Below are 26,510 nucleotides of genomic sequence, written 5' to 3' on the forward strand. Positions count from 1 at the left end.
CTAGCTACTCTAAAACTGATTATAATTTTTTGAAATTTGTGCAATATTCGCAGTTATCATTTTTAAGGAAGTGATGTTGAAACAAATGCAATTTATTGTTCGACTTACCGAATATTATAGCAAAAAAACATGGGAAAACTGGTATTTTTCTTAAATTTACTTAAGTTTCAAATATGTCCGCTTTTAAATTTTCCAAATGTATTCTACTGCATCTGAACAACACAACGAAGAGCTTAAGTAATCATCTAGTCCATTAAAAAATAGTTTTGAATGCTGTATATTTCTGTTTTGTTAGGTGTACGAATATGGAATTGGGTCAATTATAGACACAATCTCAATACTTTTGCATTATTCCAAAGATTTAAGCAAATGAGTACAGTTTGTCATTGCCAAACAATAGATGACACCTATAACCTTCATTATTGATAAAGTATATCGAAGTCCATGCACCATTTAATAGATTTATACCAACTTGATATGAAAACAGTGCCCCGTACGAAAATGAGATTGAGTCACTGTAAATACTGGCTGCCGTAAGCGCAGAAGGGGAGACTTCCCGGACTGTGGACTGATTAACATATCATTTTATTCTTTATTTGCAGGATATAAAAGTTAACAGAATGTTAATAAAATCTTAAATTTGTTTTACCAAATTAGTATGATAGTGTTGTCTAATAACACATAACACCTATAGATATAAGAAATGAATGTTTGGAATGAAACTAAATAATAAATAAAAAAGTGACAAAAAGCACTGCTCGAAAGCGATGCGAACATCTGCGCTTTGGATGCTGCAACTTCTCGAAAAAGCGATTCAGCTCCGATGATGTTGACGTTTGAGATCTGACAGAGAGAAAAATCAATATTTTCGCATCCCAATCCACAGCATCCCATTCAAACATCTAAAAACTTCATATTTGCTTAAAATACGGCAAAATATATTCATTCTAGGACATTTTTTGTGAGCTTTTTGTGACCAGGACAATACATACACGTGTGCGAGTAATTTGCGCCTAAAGTTAGACATGGCATCGAAACCGAAGAAAGCCCCCAGCGGCGCTCGAGATGGTGATTATCCTTTACATCCTGTGTATCACACAGGTGCATAATTAAACTTTATTTCTTCTCCAGAGGACCTCTCGTCCGAATCGGTGGAAGTGCTCCGCGAGCGGCTCAACCAAATGAAACGGTTGATTGCCGAGCGCCAGACCACGACCCCCAGTGGAAGCGCCTCGGATCTGTGGTCGCCCCAAACGCGCTCCAGCTGCAGCGGAATCATCGACGGGAACTTCCTCTCGATGGCGTTCGGCGGGGCGCTCATCGTGATCCTGTCCGTGTCGGTGTATGCCTTCTACAACCTGTACCATGCCGTGCTGAAGAAGTTCCCCTCGCAGCACACGGAGCTGTAGATCGTGACCGAGGCCAGCATAGGAAATTTAGTTTTCCTGATGCTGCATTACACGTAGAAGCATTGATTCATAACTGTGGGGCAACTGTAATTGAATTTCGTAGCAAATTTCTGTGGACTTTGAATTTCTTGATTGAATAAATGAGCCTAGATGTAGGCAAGCCAAGTTTTCTTCTATGAAGAACCGCTGTAAGCAAATTCCGCTCTTGCGATAAGAAACTTCCAATAAGAATGGTTTGTTTACCGTCGCGACATGAGCTGTGTGTGTGAAATGAGTCCCTCATGCTGATTGAGTGAGTGTGAGTGACGGACCGCTCGACACGAGAGAAACGTCAAAAACGGGCAATCAAAACAGCATGTTTTCGTTCGCAGCGCGGTGTGTTTCGGAATGAGTTTTGCAACTTTTACCTGAAATAGTGTTTAAATTTGTGAAAATCATCATAAAATAGCATCGAGCAACGCGGAATGGGTCTCACGAAACAATATTTGGCTTTTAAGCCGGTGGCAAACTTCAACATCATTGCCAGTGGACGCGCCAATGTTGCATTCGTTAGTGTCGGCGGCGTGGATGGGCGCTTCGTGGCCGTGGCCGGAGCCGAACAGGTTCTGGTGTGGAACACTAGGTTAGTATGCGATAGAATGGTCAAAATGTTCAGTTATCTCAAAAATTTGTTCAATTGTGCTCTGAGAAGCCACTGTGAAATTTTGAGCGTAATCTAAGCTCTCTGGGGAATGGTACATTCTGGAGAGTGGTTTTCAGGGCAACATTAGGTTTTTGAATACTGTTAATATGTTGAACGAATACTTTCAATCCATGTTTAGGAGGAAACATATTACAACTCGTCAGAAACATCGCTTTTGTATTAAAAATTGGAGTGGCGAAAACCTGCACCAGTATTCGCCATGTTTCTATTTTCGGTTCTTGAATTCGCTACCAACGTTGCTTTCTTATGTTTCTTTTTTCAGACTAGGCGAGAAAGTGCTGGAATTTGCGCGGGACAAGCAGGAGGTGACTTTCCTTCGGCCGAGCCCAGATCGCAAGCATCTGGCCGTGGGCTACACGGATGGCGTGATCGAGATGTTCAGCTTCGAGAGCAAACAGTCGGTCTGTACATTTTCGGCGCACCGATCGGCAGTCAGCGCCATGAACTTCGACCTCATCGGACTCAAGCTGGTCTCCGGTGGGTTGGATAACGATCTGGTCGTTTCGGACGTAGTGGCCCAGAGTGGAAAGTGTCGGCTGGTGGGACATAATGGAGCCATTACGGAGGCTTGTTTCATGGAGAGGTTCCATGATGTGGTGGTATCCAGCTCGAAGGACACCCAGATCAAGTTTTGGAACATTGAAACCCAGAGCTGCTTCAAAACGATCGTTGACCATAGGACTGAGGTGTGGGGCATTGCTTTGATGCGCAACGATGACTTCTTGGTGGCAGGATCAGGCGACACACAGTTGGCTGTGTACAAAATTGCAGAAAATACGAGCAATGCGGTGGAGGAACCGACAGGAGATTTGGGCGATTTGTTGCTGGAATCGGAAGCTACGAGTCCTTTCAGATGCACCCAGATAGGAAACATCCAGCGATCGGGATTTGGCCGTACAATCAACTTGGTTGTGGAGAATAACGGTCAAATTTTGGGCTGTCACGGAACCGATAAGAAGATTGAACTGTTCTACTTTTACAGCGTGGATGAGGCCTTGGTTCGATTGACGAAACGCTTGAAAAAGCTGGATGCCAAGTCTAAGGCAGACGACACCAATGCCAATGCCAATTTGGCCGAGCGTCAGCTCTCGTTAGTCGATGAGATCAAACGTCTTCCAGCGATCAGCGTCCCGGAGAAGGTCAAGTCGTTTGATTTGCTGTTGGGAAGCAATGATGAGCTCCGAATATGCGTTACCTTCGTGAAGAATTTCATCCAAGTTTTCACACTGAACGTGGCGGAAAAGCATGCTGAAGCAAGTGCCATCCACACCATTCGCCAGCAGGGTCATCCTTCCGAAGTTCGTTCCGTGGCCTTCAGTTCAGATAGCTTGGCAATCGCTTCCGGAAGTGGAGAATCGCTGAAGTTGTGGAGCAGAGCTTCACAGTCTTCTTTGAGAACGGTAGACACCGGGTACGTGGTCAGTACTTGCTTCGTCCCGGGCGATCGGCACGTTTTGGTGGGTTTGAAAACCGGCCAATTGCTCATCGTGGACATCGTTACGGGAGAGATCATCGAACGGATCGCAGCCCACGAGAAGGAGCTCTGGAGCATTGTTCTGACGCCGGATATGCGAGGTTGTGTTACTGGAGGTGGCGATACGACAGTCAAGTTCTGGAGTTTTGAGCTGATCGCCGATCCCACAAAGGACGCCAAAAGCGAAGTTAAAGTACTCTCTTTGCTTCACAAGAATGTCCTGAAGTTAGAGGAAACCGTATTGTGCGTTCGCATATCTCGCAATAGCAAGTACATTGCTGTTGCTCTGTTGGACTCTACAGTGAAAATCTTCTTCCTGGACACGCTGAAATTCTACCTCTCCTTGTACGGACACAAGCTTCCTGTTCTTTGTATGGATATCTCGTACGACTCAACAATCATCGTCACTGGTTCCGCCGATCGAAGCATCAAAATCTGGGGCATGGACTTCGGCGATTGCCATCGATCACTCATTGCGCACGACAACTCTGTCATGGGCCTCCAATTCATCCCAAAGACTCACTTGTTCTTCTCCTGTGGCAAAGACGGAAAGCTCAAGCAATGGGACGCAGATAGCTTCGAAAAGATCATTACCCTCCCAGGACACGTTGGCGAAGCGCACAGTCTTGCTGTCAGTCCCAACGGAAAGTTTGTCGTCACTTGCGGCTCAGATCGAACCCTACGCCTCTACGAACGTACCGAAGAACCCCTCGTACTCCAAGACGTCCAAGAAGAGGAACGCGAAGAACTGGAGAATAACACACTTGCCACCGGCGAAGAATCTACCGTTCCCGGTTTACCTGGTCTCAAGCTTCCCTCCAAGAAAACCATCGGCGCGGAAAAGGCTGCCGAAAACATCCTCGAATGTTTGGAAGTTAGCAAGAAGTTCGAAGAGGAAGACACCAAAAACATCATCCCACCGCTGATGTACGCCTATGAAGCCACCAACACCGATGACTTCCTATTGGCGGTTCTCACCCGCATCCGAGCCAGTGACCTGGAGGAAGCCCTTCTGCTTCTTCCCTTTTCCGCAGTCTGTGAACTGCTCGAGCGAATCCCAAAGCTGACGGAAACTCGCCAGGATCAAACCGAAACCATCTGCAAAGTAGTCCTGTTCCTGTTCCGAATCCACCAGAAACCCATCGTCAACAACCAGATGCTGCTGCCAGTGATTCAGGAAATCATCGGCAAGCTGCAGGGAGCGATTGTCGGACTGCGGGACATGATCGGGGTCAACTTCCACGGTATGCAAATGCTCCAGCGGGAGGTGGAAGCCAACCAGGGTGTAGAACTGTTCCGCGATGCCACCAAGACTCGCAGGCAGAAGGACATGCGCCGCAAGAGGAAGGAGGCGGCTGCCAAGCGGGCGTTTGTACAGATTAGCACATAGGAAGTTTGATTTAATAAAGCTATGTAAGGTCCCTTATGTCATACCTTAATAAAGTTCTTACGCAAATAGATATCTCATCTTTCTATCGCAAATGAATGACTCATGAGAACTGCCCACCTTGCCGTTCAATGAATGTATCTTTTTTTTTTAACAAATATCACGATTAGTTCTTTTGCTTCTTTTGAGAGCTATGAAATTCATTAAAAGTTATAACATACAGCTTGTGCTGATAACATGAATTTCTGTGATATTCGGCATTTTACACACATTCCGGCATATATTGAGCCAAGGGAAATCATAGAAAATCTGGCGATTTAGGAAAAAAACTTGCAAATTAAATTTTACCTGTAATGCAGCCCACAGACGCTCAGACGGTTTGACCAACATTGACTCCGCCCCCAAGTTAGTCAAACCGATTTATGTTGCTGCAACCGTTTGACCGACTGTCAAAGTTTGTTGCAGCAACACCATATTTCTTTGCATGTTTTGAATGCTCTCGGCAAGCCTAGTGAATATGTGATTGTTATTTTTTTCGATTTCTGTGGCTGTGGGGGTGAATATATCTATGGCAATAATCGTTGTGAGAAAGAGCAGAACTTTCAGAATTTAAATACCGGAAGAAATAGATATTAAGGAGGAATTACAATTACAATTCGCACGAAGTATTCCGGCAGAACTCTAAAATTATGAGGGATCTCTATCGGGGATTGTTCTGAGCAGTCATCGATATGGGAATAATTTCTTTTAAGTTTGTATCCGGAGTCTTTAGCGGTTTCCTCTAGTTATTCCACTTTGAAGTCTTTCCAGAACCATTGATTATACTAATGAGTCCATTAGAAAGTCTTCCTGGGATTCTATCAGGAATTTCATCAACAATTCCTCTAGAAATATATCCACAGATTTACCCAGAAAATCGTCCGAGGAAAATTCTTCAGGCTGGCTTTCTTCCAGAGGTTCCTTCAAAGATTCCTCTTCTAATTATTCAGGGATTCCTCTACTGATTCCTTCAAAGATCAAAAAAATCCGCAAGTGATTTTTTCAGTAATTTTTCAGAGTTTAATTCAAGGCTGACTTCAAGAATTCTTCCGGAGATTGCTATCACAATTTTTCAAAGATTCCTCTAGTTCCTCTTAAAGTTATATCATTATTCAGGAATCACATAACGAATTATTTCAGATACTTCTCAATAGATTTATCACCAGAAAATCCCATAAGGATTTCACCAGAATTTTTTTCAGGGCTTCTCCTAGGACTCCTCCTTAAATTCAACCAAAAGGAATTTCTTCAGCGATTCTTTCTTGTAATTTTCTTTACAGAGTCCTCCAGAGATTTACACAAAAACTTCCGAGGGATTTATTAATTCAGTGCTTCCTTCAAGAATTCCTCCAAAATATCCTCCACAGATGTATTTAGGAATTCCTCCTTCGAAACTTCAAGAAATTCTATACAGATTAGGGTAGGTGTACCAGTTATGGACATAGTGGTTCCCTATTTCGCCATACGTGATTACTTTCATGTCTTCAAATTTTGAAAACTCTTGTGTGTTGTAGTAGTTAAATTTTAGATATATCTTGATGTTAAATAGTCAAAAAGATTTAAAATGTGAAAGCTACCAAAATTTCACATATATGTCCAAATAGGGAACCATTATGACCATAACTGGTAAACTTTCCCTATATGATTTTTTTTTTCCTGTGCTTTTACTAGGAATTCCTCTAGAAATTTTTGAAGAGATTGCTCAAGAAATTATTACAGGAATTCCATCAATAATTTTACCAGGAATTTCTCGTATGCATCAAAAACCTTTCCCTAGGAACACCTCCAAAAAATCCTTCAGTGATTAACCCAAACATTCTTCCAGAGATTCCTACGCCATTTTTGCTAGAAATTCTTCAAAAACTCCTACAGAAATACATGTAGAGATTCACTTCAGGAACTCTTACAGTGATTCCACCAAAAAATTCTCCAAGGATTCATTAAGGAATTCATCTTGAGATTCCACCAGGAAGCTTTTGGGAATTCAGCAAGAAATACTGCAAAAGAATTCAAAACAAAATTCACACCCGGGATTTCACCAGGAATTCCGCTTGCAATTTTTCGAGAGGTTCCCCCAGATTACTTTCAGGGGATTCTTCTAGGGAATCTTCAATAAATTATTTTATGAATTCTTCCAGTGTTTCCTTAAAAGATTTTTCTTTGTATCCCTTAAGGGAACCTACGAGGCATTCGACCTCGGATTTTTGAAGGAATTACTTCAAGAATCTACCGGATATTTCTCCGAGGATTCCTAAAGGAATTTATCCATCAATTCCTTCCAGTATATCTTGGAGGATTTTTTCCAAGGAATCCAACAGGAATTGCTTTAGAGAATCCTTTAGAAACTCCTTCAGGGATTGCTTTAAAAGTTCTTACGGAGATATATTAGGGATTTTCCCAGTGAATTTCTCCAGTGTTTTCTTTGGTGATTCTTCCAATGATTTCAGTATAAATTATTCCATGAATTTTTCCAGAAATTTTCCAAAAAATCCTTCAAGGAATTCAACTTGAAGTTCAACCCTTCGTGGAATTGCTGGTCGATTCTCTCGCGGTTTTCCAGAAAAAAAAAGTCATTTAAACTTGTGTTTTTTTATTGATACCCTGCAGGAATTTCTGATAATCCTGAAAAATTCGAAGAAGGAAAATGCTAGTCAAATCATTGAAGTATTTTCTGGTAGAACTTCTGGCGAAGCTAATACAGCTTTTCTGGTAAAGAATTTCTAGCGAAACTCTATTGATATTCTTAACCCTGGAAGAACTCATGGCGAAATTTCTTTAAAAAAACACCATTCCGGGAGAAATAGTTAGATAACTGGTGAAATCTCTGAAGGAACCGAAGGATTTTTTTCTAGAATGTGTTGGAAGAACTTTTAGAAGATTTTCTTGAATTTCCGGTGAAATCAACGGAAAAATATTGGTGAAGCTTCTTAAAGAATTTTTAGTGGAACCCCTATGAGAATTTCAGCTCATTCCTTGAAGATTTTCCTGATGGAAATCATGGAGAATTATCTGGGCGAATTTCAGATCCAATCCATGGATGAACCTCTGGTGGAATCCTTAGAGAAATTCTTGGAGGGCTTTTAGTTGGAATGCCTAGAGGAAATCCTAGCGAAATTTTCGAAGCAATTCCTGTTGGATTCAATGAACGAATTCTCAGAAGAATCGCTGAAGGAATTCCTTTTTTGAATCCTAGGAGGAACTCCTCACAGAGTCACTTGAGGATATACTGATGGGTTCCCTAATTACTTGTGAAATCTTTATTAGAAATTTTTGGTAAAATTGCTGAATTAATTTCTAAAAACCTCCAAGAATCTCTGAAGATATTTTGTGAGAAATTTCCGATGGAATCTGTAGAGTTATTCCGGTGATAAAATCCTGAGACATTTCCGGAAAAATTTAAGGAGGAATTCCTGATAACCTTTGAGTATTCTTGGAGATATTTATTCCTTGAAGAATTTTTGGAGGCATCCCATCCGAGTGATTAGAGTCCGCGGCTACAAAGCAACGCCATGCTGAAGGTGTCTGGGTTCGATTCCCGGTCGGTCCAGGATCTTTTCATAAAGGAAATTTCCTTGACTTCTCTGGGCATAGAGTATAATCGTACCTGCCACACGATATACGAATGCGAAAATGGCAACTTTGGCAAAGAAAGCTCTTAGTTAATAACTGTGGAAAAGCTCATAAGAACTATGCCGGCTACAGTGAGAGGCAAAATAAAGTGCCCACCTTACCAGTTTTCGAATTTCTCTCATTGATTTGGTTCAAATTAAAGTTAACACACCTAAATCTTTTGTGATATTTTATTTTTGATGTTCTTTTAAAGTTGCACTTACGAAATTTTGATTAAAAAAAGAATTTTACTTAAAGAAAAAGAAAATCAATTTGTATTGAAAAAAAAGTAGTGACAAAAATAAGTGCCCACTTCCTTCTTGGCCCCAGAAAAGATGATTTAAGAAAAATAAAAAGCAATTTAATAGTTAATGTGTCCTCCTTTGGCCTTAAGGACTTGCTGGAGGCTCTTCGGCATGCTTTTCACCAGGTTTTGTAGGTGTTGTGGATCTAGTTCTTCCCAGGCGCGCTCCAAGGCTTCAAAATAATTATTTTTGTTGGTAACACCAGTTTTTTCAACCCTAGCATCGAGAATCGCCCACAAATTCTCGATGGGGTTGAGGTCTGGGCTTTGTGGAGGCCATTCCAGCGGTTTAATCCGACAAGACCGGAAGAAAGACTTGGTCTTCTTTCCAGTATGCTTCGGGTCGTTGTTCTAGAGAAATATGAATTTCTCTTCAAGGCCCGTCTGGATCAGCGAAACCTCCAGATTTTCCAGCAAGATGTTAATGTAGGAATCTGCCGTCATTATTCCGTCGATTTTCACGACGCTTCCTACTCCACTCCATGAAAAACACCCCCAGACCATCACATTTCATCACATCACACTTCCATGCGTCACCGTTCCTTGGATGTGGCGCTCCTGAAGCTCGAGCTGTCTAACCGAGAGCGGCGGGCTCGTGTGTGATGCAGAGCACCACATCCAAGGAACGGTGAAGCATGGAGGAGGAAATGTGATGGTCTGGGGGTGTTTTTCATGGAGTGGAGTAGAAAACCTCGTGAAAATCGACGGAATAATGATGGCAGATTCCTACATTAACATCTTGCTGGAAAATCTGGAGGTTTCGCTGATCCAGACGGGCCTTGAAGAGAAATTCATATTTCTCTAGAACAACGACCCGAAGCATACTGGAAAGAAGACCAAGTCTTTTTTCCGGTCTTGTCGGATTAAACCGCTGGAATGGCCTCCACAAAGCCCAGACCTCAACCCCATCGAGAATTTGTGGGCGATTCTCGATGCCAGGGTTGAAAAAACTGGTGTTACCAACAAAAATAATTATTTTGAAGCCTTGGAGCGCGCCTGGGAAGAACTAGATCCACAACACCTACAAAACCTGGTGAAAAGCATGCCGAAGAGCCTCCAGCAAGTCCTTAAGGCCAAAGGAGGACACATTAACTATTAAATTGCTTTTTATTTTTCTTAAATCATCTTTTCTGGGGCCAAGAAGGAAGTGGGCACTTATTTTTGTCACTACTTTTTTTTCAATACAAATTGATTTTCTTTTTCTTTAAGTAAAATTCTTTTTTTTATCAAAATTTCGTAAGTGCAACTTTAAAAGAACATCAAAAATAAAATATCACAAAAGATTTAGGTGTGTTAACTTTAATTTGAACCAAATCAATGAGAGAAATTCGAAAACTGGTAAGGTGGGCACTTTATTTTGCCTCTCACTGTATGTCCCAGTGGGGACGTTAATGCCAAGAAGAAGAAGAATTCTAGCAGGAACTCCAGATGAAATCCCTTGAAGAATTCCCTTTGGATCACTTTGGGAACTCCTGATGAAATCCCTGGAGGAATTCCTGATATAATTCCTGCTGGAACTCCTGATAGAATGCCTAGATAAATTCTTTATGATATCCCTAGAAGATCCTGTTGTTAGTCGTAGGTGACCTCCTGATATAAACTCTGGAGGAACTCCTAATAGAATCTCGGAAGCAATGCTAGCTGGAATCTCTGAAGGAACTCTTGATGGAATTCCTGGATGAACTCGTGATGAAATCCCCAGAAGAACTCTAATGGTAGCCTTAAAGGTACTCCTAACAGAATCCCTATTGAAATTCCCGATAGAATCCCTAGAGGAACTCTTGATGGAATCCTTGGAGGAATCAGTGGCGAATCGTAACCTCATTTTCTACCTGTTCTATGATTCTAAAAATGACTATTTCGACAAATTTAGAATATAAATCAAAAAGTAATCAAAGAGTAAATTATTGAAATCGTCTTTTCTAACAACTCTCTGCTCATTGCATGCAAATTTGTTGCTGAAATTCTAGATTTTATATTCGTGGGACAGGTAGATTTGAGGTTAGGGATTCGTTACTGGGAGGAATATAAGGATATTGTAAGAGGAACTCCTGATAGAATCAGGAGTCCCGATGAAATCACTAGATGAACTCCACATGAAATTTCTGGAGGAATTCCTGATAGAATTTATAGAGGAACTCCTGATAGAATCTCTTGAGGAATTCCGGGTGAAATCTCAGAAGAAACCCTGGAGGAATTTCTTGCAGGAAATCCTAAATATATTATTGGAGGAGCTCCTGATGGAGGAATTCCAGGTGGAATCTCTGAAGGAACTGCTGATGGAATTGCTGGAGAAACTTCTAATGGAATTGCTAGATATATTCCTGATGGAATCCCTGGAGAAGTTCCAGTTGCAATCGCTGAAGGAACACCTAATGGAATCCCTGAAGAAACTCCTGTAAGAATCTAGAAGAATTCTTTATGATATCCCTTGAAGGAGTCCTGATGGAATTCCTCAAGGAATTCCTGATATAATCTCTGGAGGAAATCCTGATTGAATGTTTGGCGGCAATTCAGGTGGAATCTCTAAAAGAACTATGGAGGAACTCCTGATGCAATCTCCAGAAGAACTCTGATGGAAGCCCTAAAGGTATTCCTGATAGTACCCCGGTACCCCTATAGGAATTCCTGATGGAATCCTTGGAGGAACTCCTGATGGAATCCTTGGAAGAACTCCTATCTATAAATATTCTTGAAAAAACTCCTAAACATTGGAGGGACTTCTGATGGAATCCCTTTAGGAACTCCTGATAAAATCCCTGGTAGAAATCCTGATAAGTTTCCAGTTAGAACTCCTGATAGAATCCCTAGAGGAACTCCTCATAATATTTCTAGAAGAAATATTGATGGAATTCCTCGAGGAACATTTGATTTAATCTCTTGAAAAATTCCGGGTGAAATCTCAGAAGGAACTCTTGATGGAATCCCTGGAGGAACTCCTGATAAAATCTCCAGAAGAACTCTGATGAAAGCCCTAAAGGTACTCCCGATAGAATCCAGATGCAGATATTTAAATACAGATAATATAGATACAGGAGCCCCTGATGAAATCCGTGGGGGAACTCCTGAAGGAATTCTTGGAAGAATTTGTAAAGATATTCTTGAAGGAACTCTGTATGGAATCATTGAAGGAATTCCTGTTGAAATCCCGAAAAGAACTCCTAGAACTAAAGCAACGACGGACAGAGTCCATGGAAGAATTCCAGGTGGAACCTCTGAAATGTCTCCTGATAGAATCCCTGGAGAAACTTCTGATGAACTCCCTAGTTGAGTTCTAGGTGCAATCCCTGAAAGAATTCCTGATCAAATTTCTGTAGGAATTCCAGATGGAATCCCTGAAAGAATTCCTGATGGAATCCCTAGCCGAACATCTGATGATACCCCCAGAAGAATTCTTAATGGTATTCCTAGAGGAACTAGAAACTCTAGAGCTAGTCCTGATAAGAACCCTGAAGGAACTGCTACATGAAACCTTCGTGAAATTTATGATTGAATCTTTAGAAGTTCTCCTGATGGAATGCCTCGATGAAATTGTGTTTAATTCCCTAGAATAACTCCTGATTCTAGAGGCCTTCCTTAGCCGAGTGGTCAGAGTCCGCGGCTACAAAGCAAAACCATGCTGAAGGTTTCTGGGTTAAATTTCCGGTTGGTCCAGAATCTTTTAGTAATGGAAATTTCCTTGACTTCCCTGGACATAGAGTATCATCGTACCTGCCACACGATATATGCATGCGCAAATGACAACTTTGTCAAAGGAAGCTCTCAGTTAAAAATTGTAGAAACTCTAGAGTAGAACTCTAAGTTGAGAAGCAGGCTCTGTCCCAGTGAAGTCGTAGCGCCAAGAAGAAGAAGAACTCATCATTCTCAGAGGAATTACTGATGGAATCTTTGTAGGAACTCCTGATAGAATCCCATGAGGAATTTCAGTTAAACTTTCGGTAGGAGTTTATAAAGGAATTCTTACAGAAATTTCATGTTAAATCACTAGACAAAATCTTGATTGGAATTGTGGAGGAACACCTGGTGGAATCATGAAGGAGTTTTGGAAGAATAACGTAATATAACGAAAGTATGTTGCGAACTTCATGGTAGAGGTTTGTTCGATGTTTAGTCAAAAATGGAATAGTTAGTGCTAGTAACGTTCCCTCGTGCTACGATAATTCGGAAGCTTATTCTCAAACTACAATGGCATTGAATGGATGCAAAAGAAGCCATTGACCAAGATATAGGACGACGGTTAACTTATAAAGACAGTTTTAACAAGGATATTTCTCATCTTCCTATTCGAAGAAAATGACCAATTTCAATTTCTCGTAATCTACATTACACACACACATTAGAAGAAAACTTTTAAACCTAAAAAACCTCCCACTTCATCGTCTCCGCCGATCGTAGTCCCGGTCGCGATCATAATCCCGGTCACGATCCCGCTCGTAATCTCTGTCCCGCCGATCGCGATCTCTGTCGCGTTCCCGTTCTCGGTCCCGATCGCGCTCCCGTTCCCTTTCCCCGTACCGTCGATCACGGTCGCGATCTCGATCATCCATTCGATCACGCTCGTGACGTCTCTGGCGGTCTCGTTCCTTCTCGCGTACTTCCCGATCTTTGTGACGGGTATCCGCCGGGGGCCTGGAAAATTACACAAAAAATAAATTTCTGGTAATTTCTATTGTATTTAGTCAAAGCATTCATCATCGGATGTAACGAAAATGTACATAATATGGAATAGTACAGGAATCAACAGTATAGAGGTAAGTTACGTCTTGATTTCGTATCTCAGAATAGCATAGATAGGTATGTATATGTAGAATAAGGGTAATTCTCCTACATTTGTTAATTCTATACGAGAGGAAGTATTGGACTTAACCATTTGTAGTTTAAAACTGTAGGATGGCCCAGATAGCCGTAGCGGTAAACGCGCAGCTATTCAGCAAGACCAAGCTGACGGTCGTGGGTTCGAATCCCACCGGTCGAGGATATTTTCGGGTTGGAAATTTTATCGACTTCCCAGGGCAAAGAGTATAATCGTATCTGCCACACGATTTTTTTTTTTTTTTCTAATTGTTTATTTATTGGGCTCATACGTGTATAACACTTTACGGAGCCAATTGTCTTTTAAATTATACTGTTTTTATACAATTTAATAAAAAAAACTATAATAAAACTAACAGGTGAGCTAATCAGATATATCGGACTTTGAACCGATAGAAGATAGTCGGGAAGAACTTCTCTGCTTTTTTTCTTTGGATGGTGTTAAACTCCTTGATGCCTCGGCCTCCAAGTCCCGTTTTTTCTGCGGTGTCGTTTCGTCTTCCACTCTAATCTTTGCAATCCCTGCATACTGCGTATATGTTTTTCCATTGGACCTCCAAAATCTTATCGGTACCGGTTCAGGCTTGGGATCCACTACTTCCTCAGCTTCCTGCATTTCCGAACATACTTCTTCCGATTGAATGCTTTCCGTTTCTAATACCTCGATCTCCAAAAGTTCCGTTTCATTTTCCTTATCCACCGTTGTATTCACCTTCACCACTCCAGCATAGGTCCTCTCCTCGTCCACATTAGGGCGTTGAATCTTTTTCCTGGGACAGTAGCTCATTTTGTGTCCTTCTTGGGCACAAATAAAACATTTTTCCTTATTCCCAATGTAAAAGACATTACCTCTCCAATTAAGGAAATAAAGCGCCGGCGGTATCTCATGCTTCACGTTCATATACACTCCACGAACGCCGTTGAATATATCCAACCCAAGACCAACAGGGAACTTCTCTCGTACAATTCGTTTCACTTCTCCGTATTTTCCTAGCACCAGCGATATTTCCTTATCGGGTAGCTCCGGCGGCAGTTCACACACCCGAACGTATTGGAAATTGCCCTCCGCATCTGATGTTTGCACCATCACTGTTGTTCCATTCGCATATTCGAAGCGAAGTGCATGCCCATTGTTTTCCAACGCTTGCTTGAATGCTGTTTGGCTCCTAAATTTCAGGTAAACGCTGTGATTTTCTGCTCGTCTATACAGCGTATCCAATTCGACGATACTGACATCCAAAGATTTCACAAATTTGGCGATCTCTTCATATGATGGCCGTGCAGATCCCGGAGGAAATGCAAACCTCATAGTGTTCTTGATTTCGACCATATCGAAGCACACTTTGAACAGCGGCAAAAAGAGGCTTGTTTTGCTGCAACCGTTCGCGACAGCAGATGAAAGCAAACTGTGGCTGCCACACGATATACACATGCAAAAATGGTCATTGGCATAGTAAGCTCTCAGTTAATAACTGTGGAAGTGCTCATAAGAACACTAAGCTGAGAAGCAGGCTCTGTCCCAGTGAGGACGTAACGCCAGAAAGAAGAAGAAGAAGTTTAAAACTCTCAAATATCCTTTTTACATTACTGGGTGCCGACATGAAAGTTTCAAAATTCTTATATTTCGTCATCGTTCGATCGATTTTCATGAAATTTTCAGGCATAATCTTAATTTCTGACGGAATTATTTCAAGCAATTTCTGAAAGAAACTGTGGATGAATCCTTGAAGAAATCGCTGTTAAAATGGCTGAAGGAATAAGTGAAAAAAACGACATAGGTACTCCTGGAGAGATTTTTCGCGTTTGAATCGAAACATTTTCGGGTTTTCAGTCCAACGCAGTTCGTTTTGGTGCAAGTCGTGAAATAAAATTTTGTGACATCGAACAAAACACGAAATTTGGGCATTAAATTTGAACGACATCCATTGTCGGTGTTCCATTGTGTGGCTTATCTCACCCGAGATCGACGAGTTTATTGTTGAAAGCGAAGAGAAAGTCATACTGCTGTTCGTTTTGCTCACTGCTGTTGCCAAGAACAGCACCACTGGATTTTGCTTAGTGATGTCACCCTGCCCTCTCGGTCATGATCCCGGTGGAGGAGCCGTAGGTAGTAATACGATTGAAGGCTCATTCAGGGGACGTACAGTTCCCGAATGGATGGACCCGCACAACGTCCATGGTCAACTGGCAATTCTCCGACTGCAACCTGTTGATCCAGCTACTTTGCCAACAAATCTGACAATAGTGAGTCTATCCGTAAAGGAGTGCTGCGGACTGATTGAGGGTGCTTTCCCCGAAAACCGTGGAACTCGGTATGCCCTGAAGATTAGAAATCAGAACAAGTAGCAAAATTGAAATATTTGAAAGACTTGTGTGATCATACTCCGATAAGCATCGAAGAACATCCCATTCAATACTACGTCATGTGTCATTTGTAATGTGTAATTCATTTCTCTGAGGTGACCGAACAATAGAGATAGAAAACTATAGAGGACGAATGTCGTTGCTGTTCCCTTTGTTCTCGCTCAGGAATATGTCGGGTACATAAGTGTCAAACTGCATACTTTTTCGCGTTGACATTTATAGCCCCGCCTATCTCCGCCAGCAAAAGATGTTCCGGCAGCGATGCCAGCGACATTCATCCTCTATAGTTTATTACCTCTATTGACCGAACTCTCTGAAGCTGAAGTAAGAGACATCCTAGTAGATCAAGGCATAACAGCAGAGGCAATCAAGGCATAACAGAGACTTAAATTCGAGGATTAACACTCCGATTTTGATCCTAACTGTATCTGGCACCGCGATCCCAAAACCCGTATACCTCGGCTATATCCATGTAGCAACCATGTCGTATTAAACCGCTCCCATGCAGTGTTACAAATGCTGGGAGTTCGGACATAGGTAACCAAGTAACCCTCCAACCAAACTTCTATACATTATGAACTGTTACTATGTTTGTTGTACTGTTACTTGGTACCTACCAAGTTGCGTTGTAACAGAAAAGAAACTTGCGCTGGTGATCACGAATTAGTCCAAGGAATAGCCTGTCGGCTCAAACCCCTTTGCCCAAAATGCAAGTCTTCCGATCACCCTGCATCGAGTAAAAAATGTCAAGTTTATGTGGCCAAAAACGAAATAGCAAGGATTCGGGTGGATCTAGGCATGATGTATAATGCGGCTAAAAAGCACTAACAGCTAATACAAAACTCTGCACGAGCTGATCAAACTGGGAACTGAAGTAACGGCTGCGACCAGGAAACCTTGAAGCGACTGGCAGAAATGTAGGTACGTTTAAAAAAAAAGTATGAACAACAGCGGAAGGAAGAATGGAACAGAAAACTGAAAGACCAGCAGATCATGGCGGATCGACTGCAACATGACCTCAACATGTATAAAAACCTTTACCGGACGACAAATCGCAGCTCAACGAAGTTACCCAGAACTACAACACACTGCAGAAAACCGAAAAAGCCACCGAAACAATGGACCCGCGAACCGCAGAATATAGTAGCTCGACCAAGTCGAACAGTAAAAACTACCAGCAGCAAAAACAAGGCAACCCCCGTAAAAGTCGCAGCCGAAGTCGAAAATCAGACCACCGTCACATCCCGCCGGACACCTCTGACAACTTTTCAGACGGTGATCCTTCGATGCAGAATTAAACCGTTACTACCTTACACATTAACAGCATAGGGGCTGTCCATTTATTACGTAAGACATTTTTCGGGGTTTTTCAACCCCCCCCTCCCCCCATAGTAAGATTTTTTGTATGAAAATTAAAAATAAATTGTATGGCGCGTAAGAAATCTCAGATCCCCCCTCCCCCCATTAACCCTTACGTAATTAATGGACCGCCCCATAGTGCAGGGCATTTTGCTCCCAAACATCGCAATACCTATAGAACATGTACGACAATCATCCCCGAACAGGGACCAAGAACGGAAACTGTTTAAACGAGGGTCAGACGCCCTGAGTAGTCGGGGCACCTTTAGTGCGGAAGTCATGATTCTACCCCATTACCCCGAATGCCATCACCCCGAATTCCATCACCCTGAATGCTATTTTCCCGAATTTAAAATTATCTTGACATGATGATATTGATGACATTTCTCAATGATATTGGAATTCGGGGTGATGGGTCGTTCGGGGTTTTGGAATTCGGGGTAATGGGGTAGAATGGGGAAGAATACGATCGCCTCCAACAGAATAGTTTTGTCCCGATTGGCGCAACAAACCAAACAGTTCAACTAATGACTTTACGGCCAATCTCGTGTCTGTTGCAAACGACCAACATAGAACAACATCTCTACAAATAATTAATGAACTGGTTTATCAACAATCTGGCGGACTTAGAGATACTTGTATAGGAAGAAAAAAAAGCCCCTCGTTCTAGCAATCCAAGAAACGCACAAAGTTAAGGTTTGAGATTTTGAATCGGTGTCCGTAAGGACAATTCACATGGATTTTAAAGCATGGAAAAAATGTGTATCAATCGGTAGCGCTCGGTGTCAATACATCGGTACATTTTTCACCAATCAAGCTGGATACGAATCTTCTAGCAACAGCTGCACGCATTGAAGAGATTTTCGGATATCAGTTGTGAAAATCTACCTCCAATGCCGTGAAATACCGGATATAGAATCAGAACTACAGAATCTGCTTCACCAAATTGACGAACCACGACTAGTCTTTGGGGACTTTAATAGTCATAAAAGTGCATGGTCAGAATCATGGCAAGAAGAAATACAGCTTTTCCTTCGCAAGGTCAAGGGTGAGACGAATAAATGGACTGATCAAAGTAACTGGAAGGATCAGCGAATTCTATCTAGAATGCAAACTGGACACACTAGAGTTAGCCATATGGCATCCGAATAATATCGTCGAGTTGTGTGTGATACTTGTGGCACTAGAAAGTCTATTGAACACATTCTTGCTGCTTGTCCTCGATATACATCCTTAAGAACGACCCAGACTAGATATCATAATAAGAAATATGCTAGCCAATAATCCTCCAACATAAGCAGCCTTGCTAAACTTCTTAAAAGAAGCCAAACTCTAAGAACAAATGAGCGGTTCCACGCCAAATCGGTAAACGATGAAACTCAACTACCTTGGATTCAAATGGAATTTTGCACATAGTTTCGATATAATAGAATAAGTTTTTTCCACTGGTGGAGAGACCATTTAAATCAAGAGTAACTTCTGATAAGGGCGTAAGTATTTTTAGCATCACCATTAAAAAAAAATTGTACCTCGGAAACCGTTTGTTATAGAGAAAGAGTGTCTGAGGAGGGATGGTAGACAATCAAATAGGCTTTGTAAAAAAAATATACTCTGAAAAAAAACTTTTATTTCAATGAAAAAATCGAAATTAAACCTTAAAACACAAATTGCAAAAAAAAGGTATCTTAGATTTTTTTCAAATTTTTTCTGTTAAATTTCAATGTAAAACCAGATGTTTTAAGCAGAGTTTCAACATGGTGCAATCTAAAATAAAAAAGTTTTTCTAAGAGCAACTTTTGGTGCATTTCTGAAAATTCAATTTCTGGCCGTAGAAAAGACGTTTTGATGCTGTAATATGATTCTTCACCCAAAAACAATTCAAAATGCTAATAACAATGATCTTCCTAAAACTAGCCGTTTTCTAGATATTTAGGATTCGATTATATTAATATCATAAAACTTAAGAAAATACGCCCGTTTCATAAGTTACTCCAGATGCTCCACCAACAATGTTACGTTTATCTCTTTCCACATTAATATCCCATGTTTTAAGGGCAGTTTCAACATGGTGCAATCTAAAATAAAAAAGTTTTTCTAAGAGCAACTTCCTAAAACTAGCCGTTTTCTAGATATTTAGGAATCAATTATATTAATATCATAAAACTTAAGAAAATACGCCCGTTTCTTGCATTATTCCAGATGCTCCATCAATAATGTAACGTTAATCTCTTCCCACATTATTGGGTATTTCGTTCACCACTGGACTGCGCAGTCAGTTTTCATAAGTGCGAGATTGTAAATAAAAGTGCGATCCTGCATCAAATCTTGTTGGTGTCTTCAGCGCACTTATTCTACGATTTATAATGAATGAGTGCGCTGAAGACATTAACAAGATTGGATGCAGAATCGCACTTTTATTTTCCTTCCCTCACTTATAAAAACTAATTGCGGAGTCCAGTGGTGAATGAAATGCGCAATAATATCCCATCAACTTTATCTTTGACACTTACACAAATAAACGAATTGTTGAGAAGTAACAATAACAATCATGGGCGTAAATAGTCATCAGACTTGAGGGGGGCCACGGCCCCTTCTCATGAGAGATAAAAGTAGTAAAGGATTTAGATAACTTAACTTGTTTCGATAATATTTGTGAACCGATAATAGTGGCGCATTTTCATACCGTGGTATTTTCATAAAAAAAGTTGAAATTTAGCGTGACATAATTTGTGTTCATCCCCTATAACAGTTGTTTGAAGAAAGCAGGATGGAAGATATTTTGGATTTATTAATATCCAAGCAGAGTAAGGTAGGGCAAAAGTTCGAATTGAGTGGTATGTTCAAAATTTTCCTAAAAACAATAGCAGTTGAAAAAAAAATAAATACCATAAAGTGAACCTTCAACATATTTGCTATAATTTCGCTGATTGTCTTGAACGAACTTTTGCCCCACCGGTAGAGTAAAAGTTCGCTGGCCGAAACACAAAATACACTTTTACGACCGACATACTTTATACCAGCCATAAACTTATGTTTACAGATAAATACATGCTTATTTTTCATCAAAAATTTCCCAAAGCCCAAAAAAGCAGTCTTTCGCAAAACTAAGTAAAGATGTGAAATGTTGGTGACTGTTTTTCACGATCGGGCAAATTTCTTTACTTGAAGATAATATGTGAATTTGGGATAATTTGTAAATTTCTCTGCGAGCATTTATGTGTCGAACTTTTGCCCCGCTGATTCGACTTTTTGCCACACTATGAGCTAAAAATTGATTCCAAGCAATTATGTAGTAACTAATACACCTCAAAGCATCCTTATGATAACGCCCTTACATAAAAAATCAAAGAATCCTTATTTATTTCCATGCAATGAAAGTTTGACCAAAAATTATATTTTTTACGTCAAAAAACAACAAATGGCCATAATTTTTCCAAATCTCAATCGATTCTTATGATATTTGTAGTGATAGTCTCTTACTTAAATGTTGCGTAAGAAAAATAAATAAATATAAATACAAAATAGGTCATATTATAAACACTTATAGAAGAATTAAAAGCGTGTCTAAAACAATCTTCAGTATGAACAAGGTTTCACGTTTGTTCTACGGAAACTGGGCTGGGCTTCGTGACCGTGTGGTTAGTGTTACCAAGCATTTAACCGCATCGTGCCAAGGAGTGTGGGTTCGATTCCCGCTTCAGTCCGGAAAAACTTTTCGTCAGGAACGTATTTCGACTGTGCCACTGGGCGTTGCATGCTAGTCCGTTGTCTAGTGTGGTGCTTCCTTCAAAGGACTAATCGTCCACTGGAAGCATTAACGTGTCGGTGTCTTTCTGTCTTTTAAATAGTAACATGGTCTTATTATCTTTTCAATCTAAAAACTTCAGAAAATTGGTGTCAACATACCATTACAAAAAAAAATGCGACATCTACGACTTTACACGGTTCAATATTGTGTTTTGTACGAATCCACCACTATCTTACTATACGTAAAGGGATTTCAATGTTCACAGTTTTGATGTCACATTTGATTGCAACTGCTTCACTGTCGTCTACTTACCAGCAGTTCATATCTGTTCCCGACGTCTCAGAGACAAACTTATGAATTACTCATAAATTTGAATATGAAACATTTAAAAGTTCGCGAAAAACGTATACGTATATAAAAATATTAAGAGACTTTGGTTTTATAATTAACAATACCACTACCAATGGATCAGGCCAGTTCTGCTCAGAGTTGCTTGTTGTCACCATCAACGCTTGAAATTTGCTGATTTGTACAGGCCGACTGCGATAAAATTCGGATCATTCAATATCACATCAACATCATGCTCTCTACTCCATCAGCAGTGCATTGATGGCGATAGACTATGGATATCACTGATGGTTCAAGTTTAGCCTTAAATTAAGCAAATAAATTGACAATTTATCAGTACGATATCCTTGATAGTGCTTGCAGACGGATTGAAACTGTGTGTTGGTCACTGAAAAACATTAATAGCGTGGGTAATTACCACGTGATCAGTCATTCTGCAGTGATTGTGATCTAGAGTGCGATGTCGCATCACAGCTGTTGGTTGTCAGATCCAAGTGATATTGATAGTTCGCAACTGATATTGATAGTTTTAGTCCATCAGCCATCAGCTGATATGACCGATATTGTGCAACTCTGGTTCTGCTAATTCTAAAACATGCTTCAATGAATTTCAATATCGGAAAAGGGCAAAATGGAAACAGTGTAGCAGTATGTGTCGTTTTCAGATTACATATTGCTATTGCCTGTCAAACAATGATCATCCAGAAATGTACATTCAAAATGCATTTAACGCGTTTAGTATCACAAGTGCATGTTTGATACTAAAAAGTAGTTTTAACTATATTGTCATTTCTTCTCCATTTTTTTTTCGGGGGGCAAAGCCCATGTTTCGGGGGGGCCAGGCCCCCCTGGCCCCTCCCTATTTACGCCAATGAATATAGCTGACATGTTACGACTCAAGACAGCCCTCCAGGAACACGAAGACAAATTACGGAGTAAATACCACGCCAAGCTGATAATGAACAACGCGAGAACACCGGACTACTCTTTGATTTTGATACTGTATACTTAAAAATTCTGTAAACGCTTTTCCAAGGGGGCCTCTTACGACGCCTCTCCTATGTTTTCCAAAGAGATGAACCAGCCTAAGGTTGAAAATCATTATAATAAAGACAAAAACAATCATTTTGGTAAAAAAGGGACTTTAGAGTAGTCGAGATTCCTCCATTAACTTTCCTGGAATTTCTCCAAAGGTTCTTTCGCAAATTTCTCAAGAAAATCCTAAGCCGCCCAGAAGTTCATAGGGTAATTTTTTCATTGATTCCACAGGGATTTTGTCCAAGATTTTAGGACATGTTCATGAATTCAATTACCTAGTATTTTATTTACGGATCTATGAAGATTTCATCCAAAATTGTCGTTCAGAATTTTTTTTAAGGTATCCACCAGGAATTTCAAAGACTTTTCTCAAGATTTTTTTTTAGAAAGTCCTTTGGAAAATGTTGGTGACATTTCCCAAGGAATATTTCAAAAAATATATAAAGAATATATACAGACATATTTCCATGGAATTGACAGGGAATATTTTTAAAAATTGTTGGAGATACTTCATTAAAAATACGGGGAAAATTTCTAAGACAGATTCTATACTGATCTCTGAATTAAACGTCTCTACCAAAACAATCTGATTGATCTCTGAAAGAACTCTCTGATTCCTGAGGAAGTCCGAAAAAAAGTATATAAAATATTCATTGAAATAATAATCCCTGGCTAATTTCCTGTAGCATTTTTTTCAATATTCTAGAAAATCATCAAACGCAAACACACAAAAATGTGTATGTGGTAGTATACCATAATAGGAATGATCAGAATAAATACTGTGATATGAAATTAAAAAAAAAGAAATCCATCGAGATTTTATTTGACAAATTACTCAAGAAATGTTTGGAAGAACTGCACAACTGCAGAAAGGCTAGAGGAGTTCATAGGAAAAAAACATGAGGAATTTCTGGAGGAGCTCTTAACAGATTCACTGAAATAATCCCTGGAAGAGTTTTGTCGCAATTCGTGGGAGGAACCGTTCATTAATTTATAAAGGATTCCATATGAAAATGATTGGAAGAAGAACAGGAAATATCAGCGTAGAAACTGCTTGAGGAATTCCTGTTGTGTTGTGTGGAAAAATTCCTCAAAGAATTTCTTTGAAAATTTTACAATGAACCTATGAGAATTTTCTTGTAAGAGTTTTAGAAATCTTTGAAAGATGTAGATGCGAGAGTAACTACTGGAGAAATCGTCGGAAAAATTAGTTGAAAAATATTTGAAGGGAATCCTGGAACAGTATTTGGGAAAATTTCAAGAGTAATTCCTGTGAAGTTTACTGGAGGTAATTGCGTTGGATTTTCTGGAGCAAGGTTTGATTCTCACTATAAAATATGTGAAGGAATTCCGAAAAGAGTTTGTAAGAAACCCCATGAGCAATTTCTGGAGAGATGTCTGGAAGAGCTACTGAAAGTATTCCAGAAAAAAAAAAATCTCTGGAGAAGTAACTAGAAGAGTTTCTGACGCTTTTCCTCAAGGAATCTGATTAGAAGTTTCTCGAGAATAATCGCGTAGAGTCTCTCGAAGTTTCTTAGGGGGAGGCTATAGAATTATGCAGCAGGATTCACTGCAAGGAGAAAGAGGAAAATAGTAACTTTAGAGACCATTTTGGTTAAAAAATGGACTTGATATATCTTCCGTCCAAATTGAAGACTTTTAAGATAGAGACCTAGTCTCTAAAGAGACCTGCTATTGGCCCTGATGTCCCCATAAAAGAAAGAAAAAATGCATTTTGTCAAAGAAGGTACTCACTCTCGTCTCTCGTAGTCCCGCTCCCGTCCCCTGTCGTAATCTCGGTGCCGCTCCGGATCCCCTCGCTCCTTATGTTCCCTCGTCACATCCTTCGTCTTCTCCACCGCCACCACCTTCTCTTGCCGTTCACGGGACTCGGACCGGTCCCGCTTCCCTCCACCCCTTATCCGGATCGTTTCCATCTTTTTCTCCTTCTCCTTGGCCTTCAGCGCTTCGGCTATTTCCTCCAGATTCTCGTCATCGCTCGGCATTTCCTCGTCCAAATCGTCATCCAGGGCGGACACTTTCGGCTCCAGCTCGTTGTTCTCCTCCAGGACGTGGCGCTTTTGGATTCGGGGAAGAATTATATCGCAAGCCCGTTCCTCCCGGAGTAATTCATCGATAAACTCGTCCATGTGAACCAACTCGTAATGGCCCAACCGGTTCTGCCTTCGTAGCTTCCTGTTATCGTTGTACAGCGGTTCTAGGTACTTGTAGCAATCCAACGAAGATCCGGTCAATCGCAGGTAGAAAGCCCCCAAAGCCCTCACATACTTAAACTCCTCGTTCTTGATAAACTCCACCACGATGTCTTTTTCCGGCTGGATCTGCAGCATTTTGAGCGTCAGGCACAGGAACGGTGTCGGTTTGATATTGCCACCGAACACCCCGCCCAAATACCGAATGTCCATCGCTTTGTCGACTAGCAGTTCCGCCGTCAGGGCGAAACATTGCTCCTTCCAATACTTCGAATCGTAAATTCGCGACCGGATGATTTTCTCGATCAGATACTGTGGGTTGGTGCCGTGGACGTTTTTCGCGTCCTTCACCGTACGGTTGGCCATCGTTTCCGGCACTGATGGAACCGGATTTCAGTTCCGAAAACTGGAAAAATGCGGGAAAATTTCCGCAGGACACAAAATACAACGCGAACCGGTGGATGAAGTAAACAACCGATTTGTTCGATTTGCTGCAGCGACGAGACGTCAAACTTGGTTAGGGTGACTCCTGTAAATTTATTACAGCGGTACCAGCCAAAATAAGAGGCAGACGCTAAAAGCACATCACACAAGTTTAACGTTCAACAGTAGAAGCATTAACCTTAAAGGGTCACACAATGCAACGGCATTACGGCAAGAACGGCAAAACGGCAACACCGACTTGAATGACATTTCAATGTTTTGATCAATGTCGATTCAATCAGATTCAACATGGATTTTACAAGTAGAGTGTAGATCAAGATGGGCTTGTTGTTTTGCCGTTGTACCGTGCTGCCGTTCACATTGTGTTTGGGGCTTAAGGCCCCAAGCACAATGTGAACGGCAACGCGGCAAAACGGCATGCCCATTTTGAGGTACACATTACTTATCAATCCCATGTTGACTAAATCCTTTTCAACATTGACTTGACAAATAGAGTGTAGCTCAAGATGGGCTTGTTGTTTTGCCGTTGTACCGTGCTGCCGTTCACATTGTGTTTGGGGCTTAAGGCCCCAAGCACAATGTGAACGGCAACGCGGCAAAACGGCATGCCCATTTTGAGGTACACATTACTTATCAATCCCATGTTGACTAAATCCTTTTCAACATTGACTTGACAAATAGAGTGTAGCTCAAGATGGGCTTGCCGTTTTGCCGTTGTACCGCGCTGCCGCTCACATTGTGCTCGGGGCTTAAGGCTAAGTAGCCCGTCATTCGTTTTGACAACAATGATGATTTTTCAGCTTGCATTTCAAAGTGATAAAACTCAGTCTTAATAGTTTATATTGACTTGAAAACGTATCACTGTACGCGCTAATATGCATAAAGTATGCTGATACTTTTTCAGCTGTGTCAGTGCAAAACTAAAGCCCTCAGTACACTGTTTGTCAAGTGTGCAAATATTTCCGCACGCATAAACCAACATGCAAACATCGGTCTCAACAATAACGAAACATCTGAAGTGTCAAGTGGATATTGAAGTGTTAGTTTATGCGTGTGGAAAAAATTGCACACTTGGCAAAGAGTGTACTGAGGGCTTAACTGATTTTCTTTGATTCGAAATCGTGAGATGAATTAGCAACAATCATCAACGACGCGTACAATTTTCAATGACGACCTACTTCGCCTTAAGGCTGAGCTACAATGATGGGAGCGGCAACGCGGCGCGGCAGGTTTTGACAGTAAATGTATGGGCTAACTGT

General features: G+C 40.9%; 3 protein-coding genes across 3 annotated transcripts; 2 read left to right on the top strand and 1 right to left on the bottom strand.

The window, feature by feature from the left end:
• The first annotated feature begins 821 nt into the window (after window positions 1–821).
• LOC5564661 lies at window positions 822–1,586 on the top strand. The gene is made up of 2 exons (XM_001648947.2): window positions 822–1,068; window positions 1,132–1,586. The coding sequence occupies exons 1-2, from the start codon at window positions 1,026–1,028 to the stop codon at window positions 1,407–1,409; spliced, it is 321 nt and encodes a 106-aa protein (XP_001648997.1). The 5' UTR covers window positions 822–1,025; the 3' UTR covers window positions 1,410–1,586.
• Window positions 1,587–1,730: 144 nt separating this feature from the next.
• On the top strand, window positions 1,731–5,046 carry LOC5564655 (WD repeat-containing protein 3). Its single transcript, XM_001648946.2, has 2 exons — window positions 1,731–2,031; window positions 2,375–5,046. Exons 1-2 carry the CDS (start codon window positions 1,874–1,876, stop codon window positions 4,974–4,976), a joined length of 2,760 nt encoding a protein of 919 aa, XP_001648996.2. The 5' UTR covers window positions 1,731–1,873; the 3' UTR covers window positions 4,977–5,046.
• An 8,180-nt stretch (window positions 5,047–13,226) lies between these two features.
• On the bottom strand, window positions 13,227–25,308 carry LOC5564641 (pre-mRNA-splicing factor 38). Its single transcript, XM_001648945.2, has 2 exons — window positions 24,350–25,308; window positions 13,227–13,554 (listed from the first exon to the last, which is right to left on the bottom strand). Exons 1-2 carry the CDS (start codon window positions 25,171–25,173, stop codon window positions 13,299–13,301), a joined length of 1,080 nt encoding a protein of 359 aa, XP_001648995.1. The 5' UTR covers window positions 25,174–25,308; the 3' UTR covers window positions 13,227–13,298.
• Window positions 25,309–26,510: the final 1,202 nt, after the last annotated feature.

This window comes from Aedes aegypti, chromosome 3 (genome assembly GCF_002204515.2).
Source record: "Aedes aegypti strain LVP_AGWG chromosome 3, AaegL5.0 Primary Assembly, whole genome shotgun sequence".
Classification (NCBI taxonomy): Eukaryota; Metazoa; Arthropoda; class Insecta; order Diptera; family Culicidae; genus Aedes; species Aedes aegypti.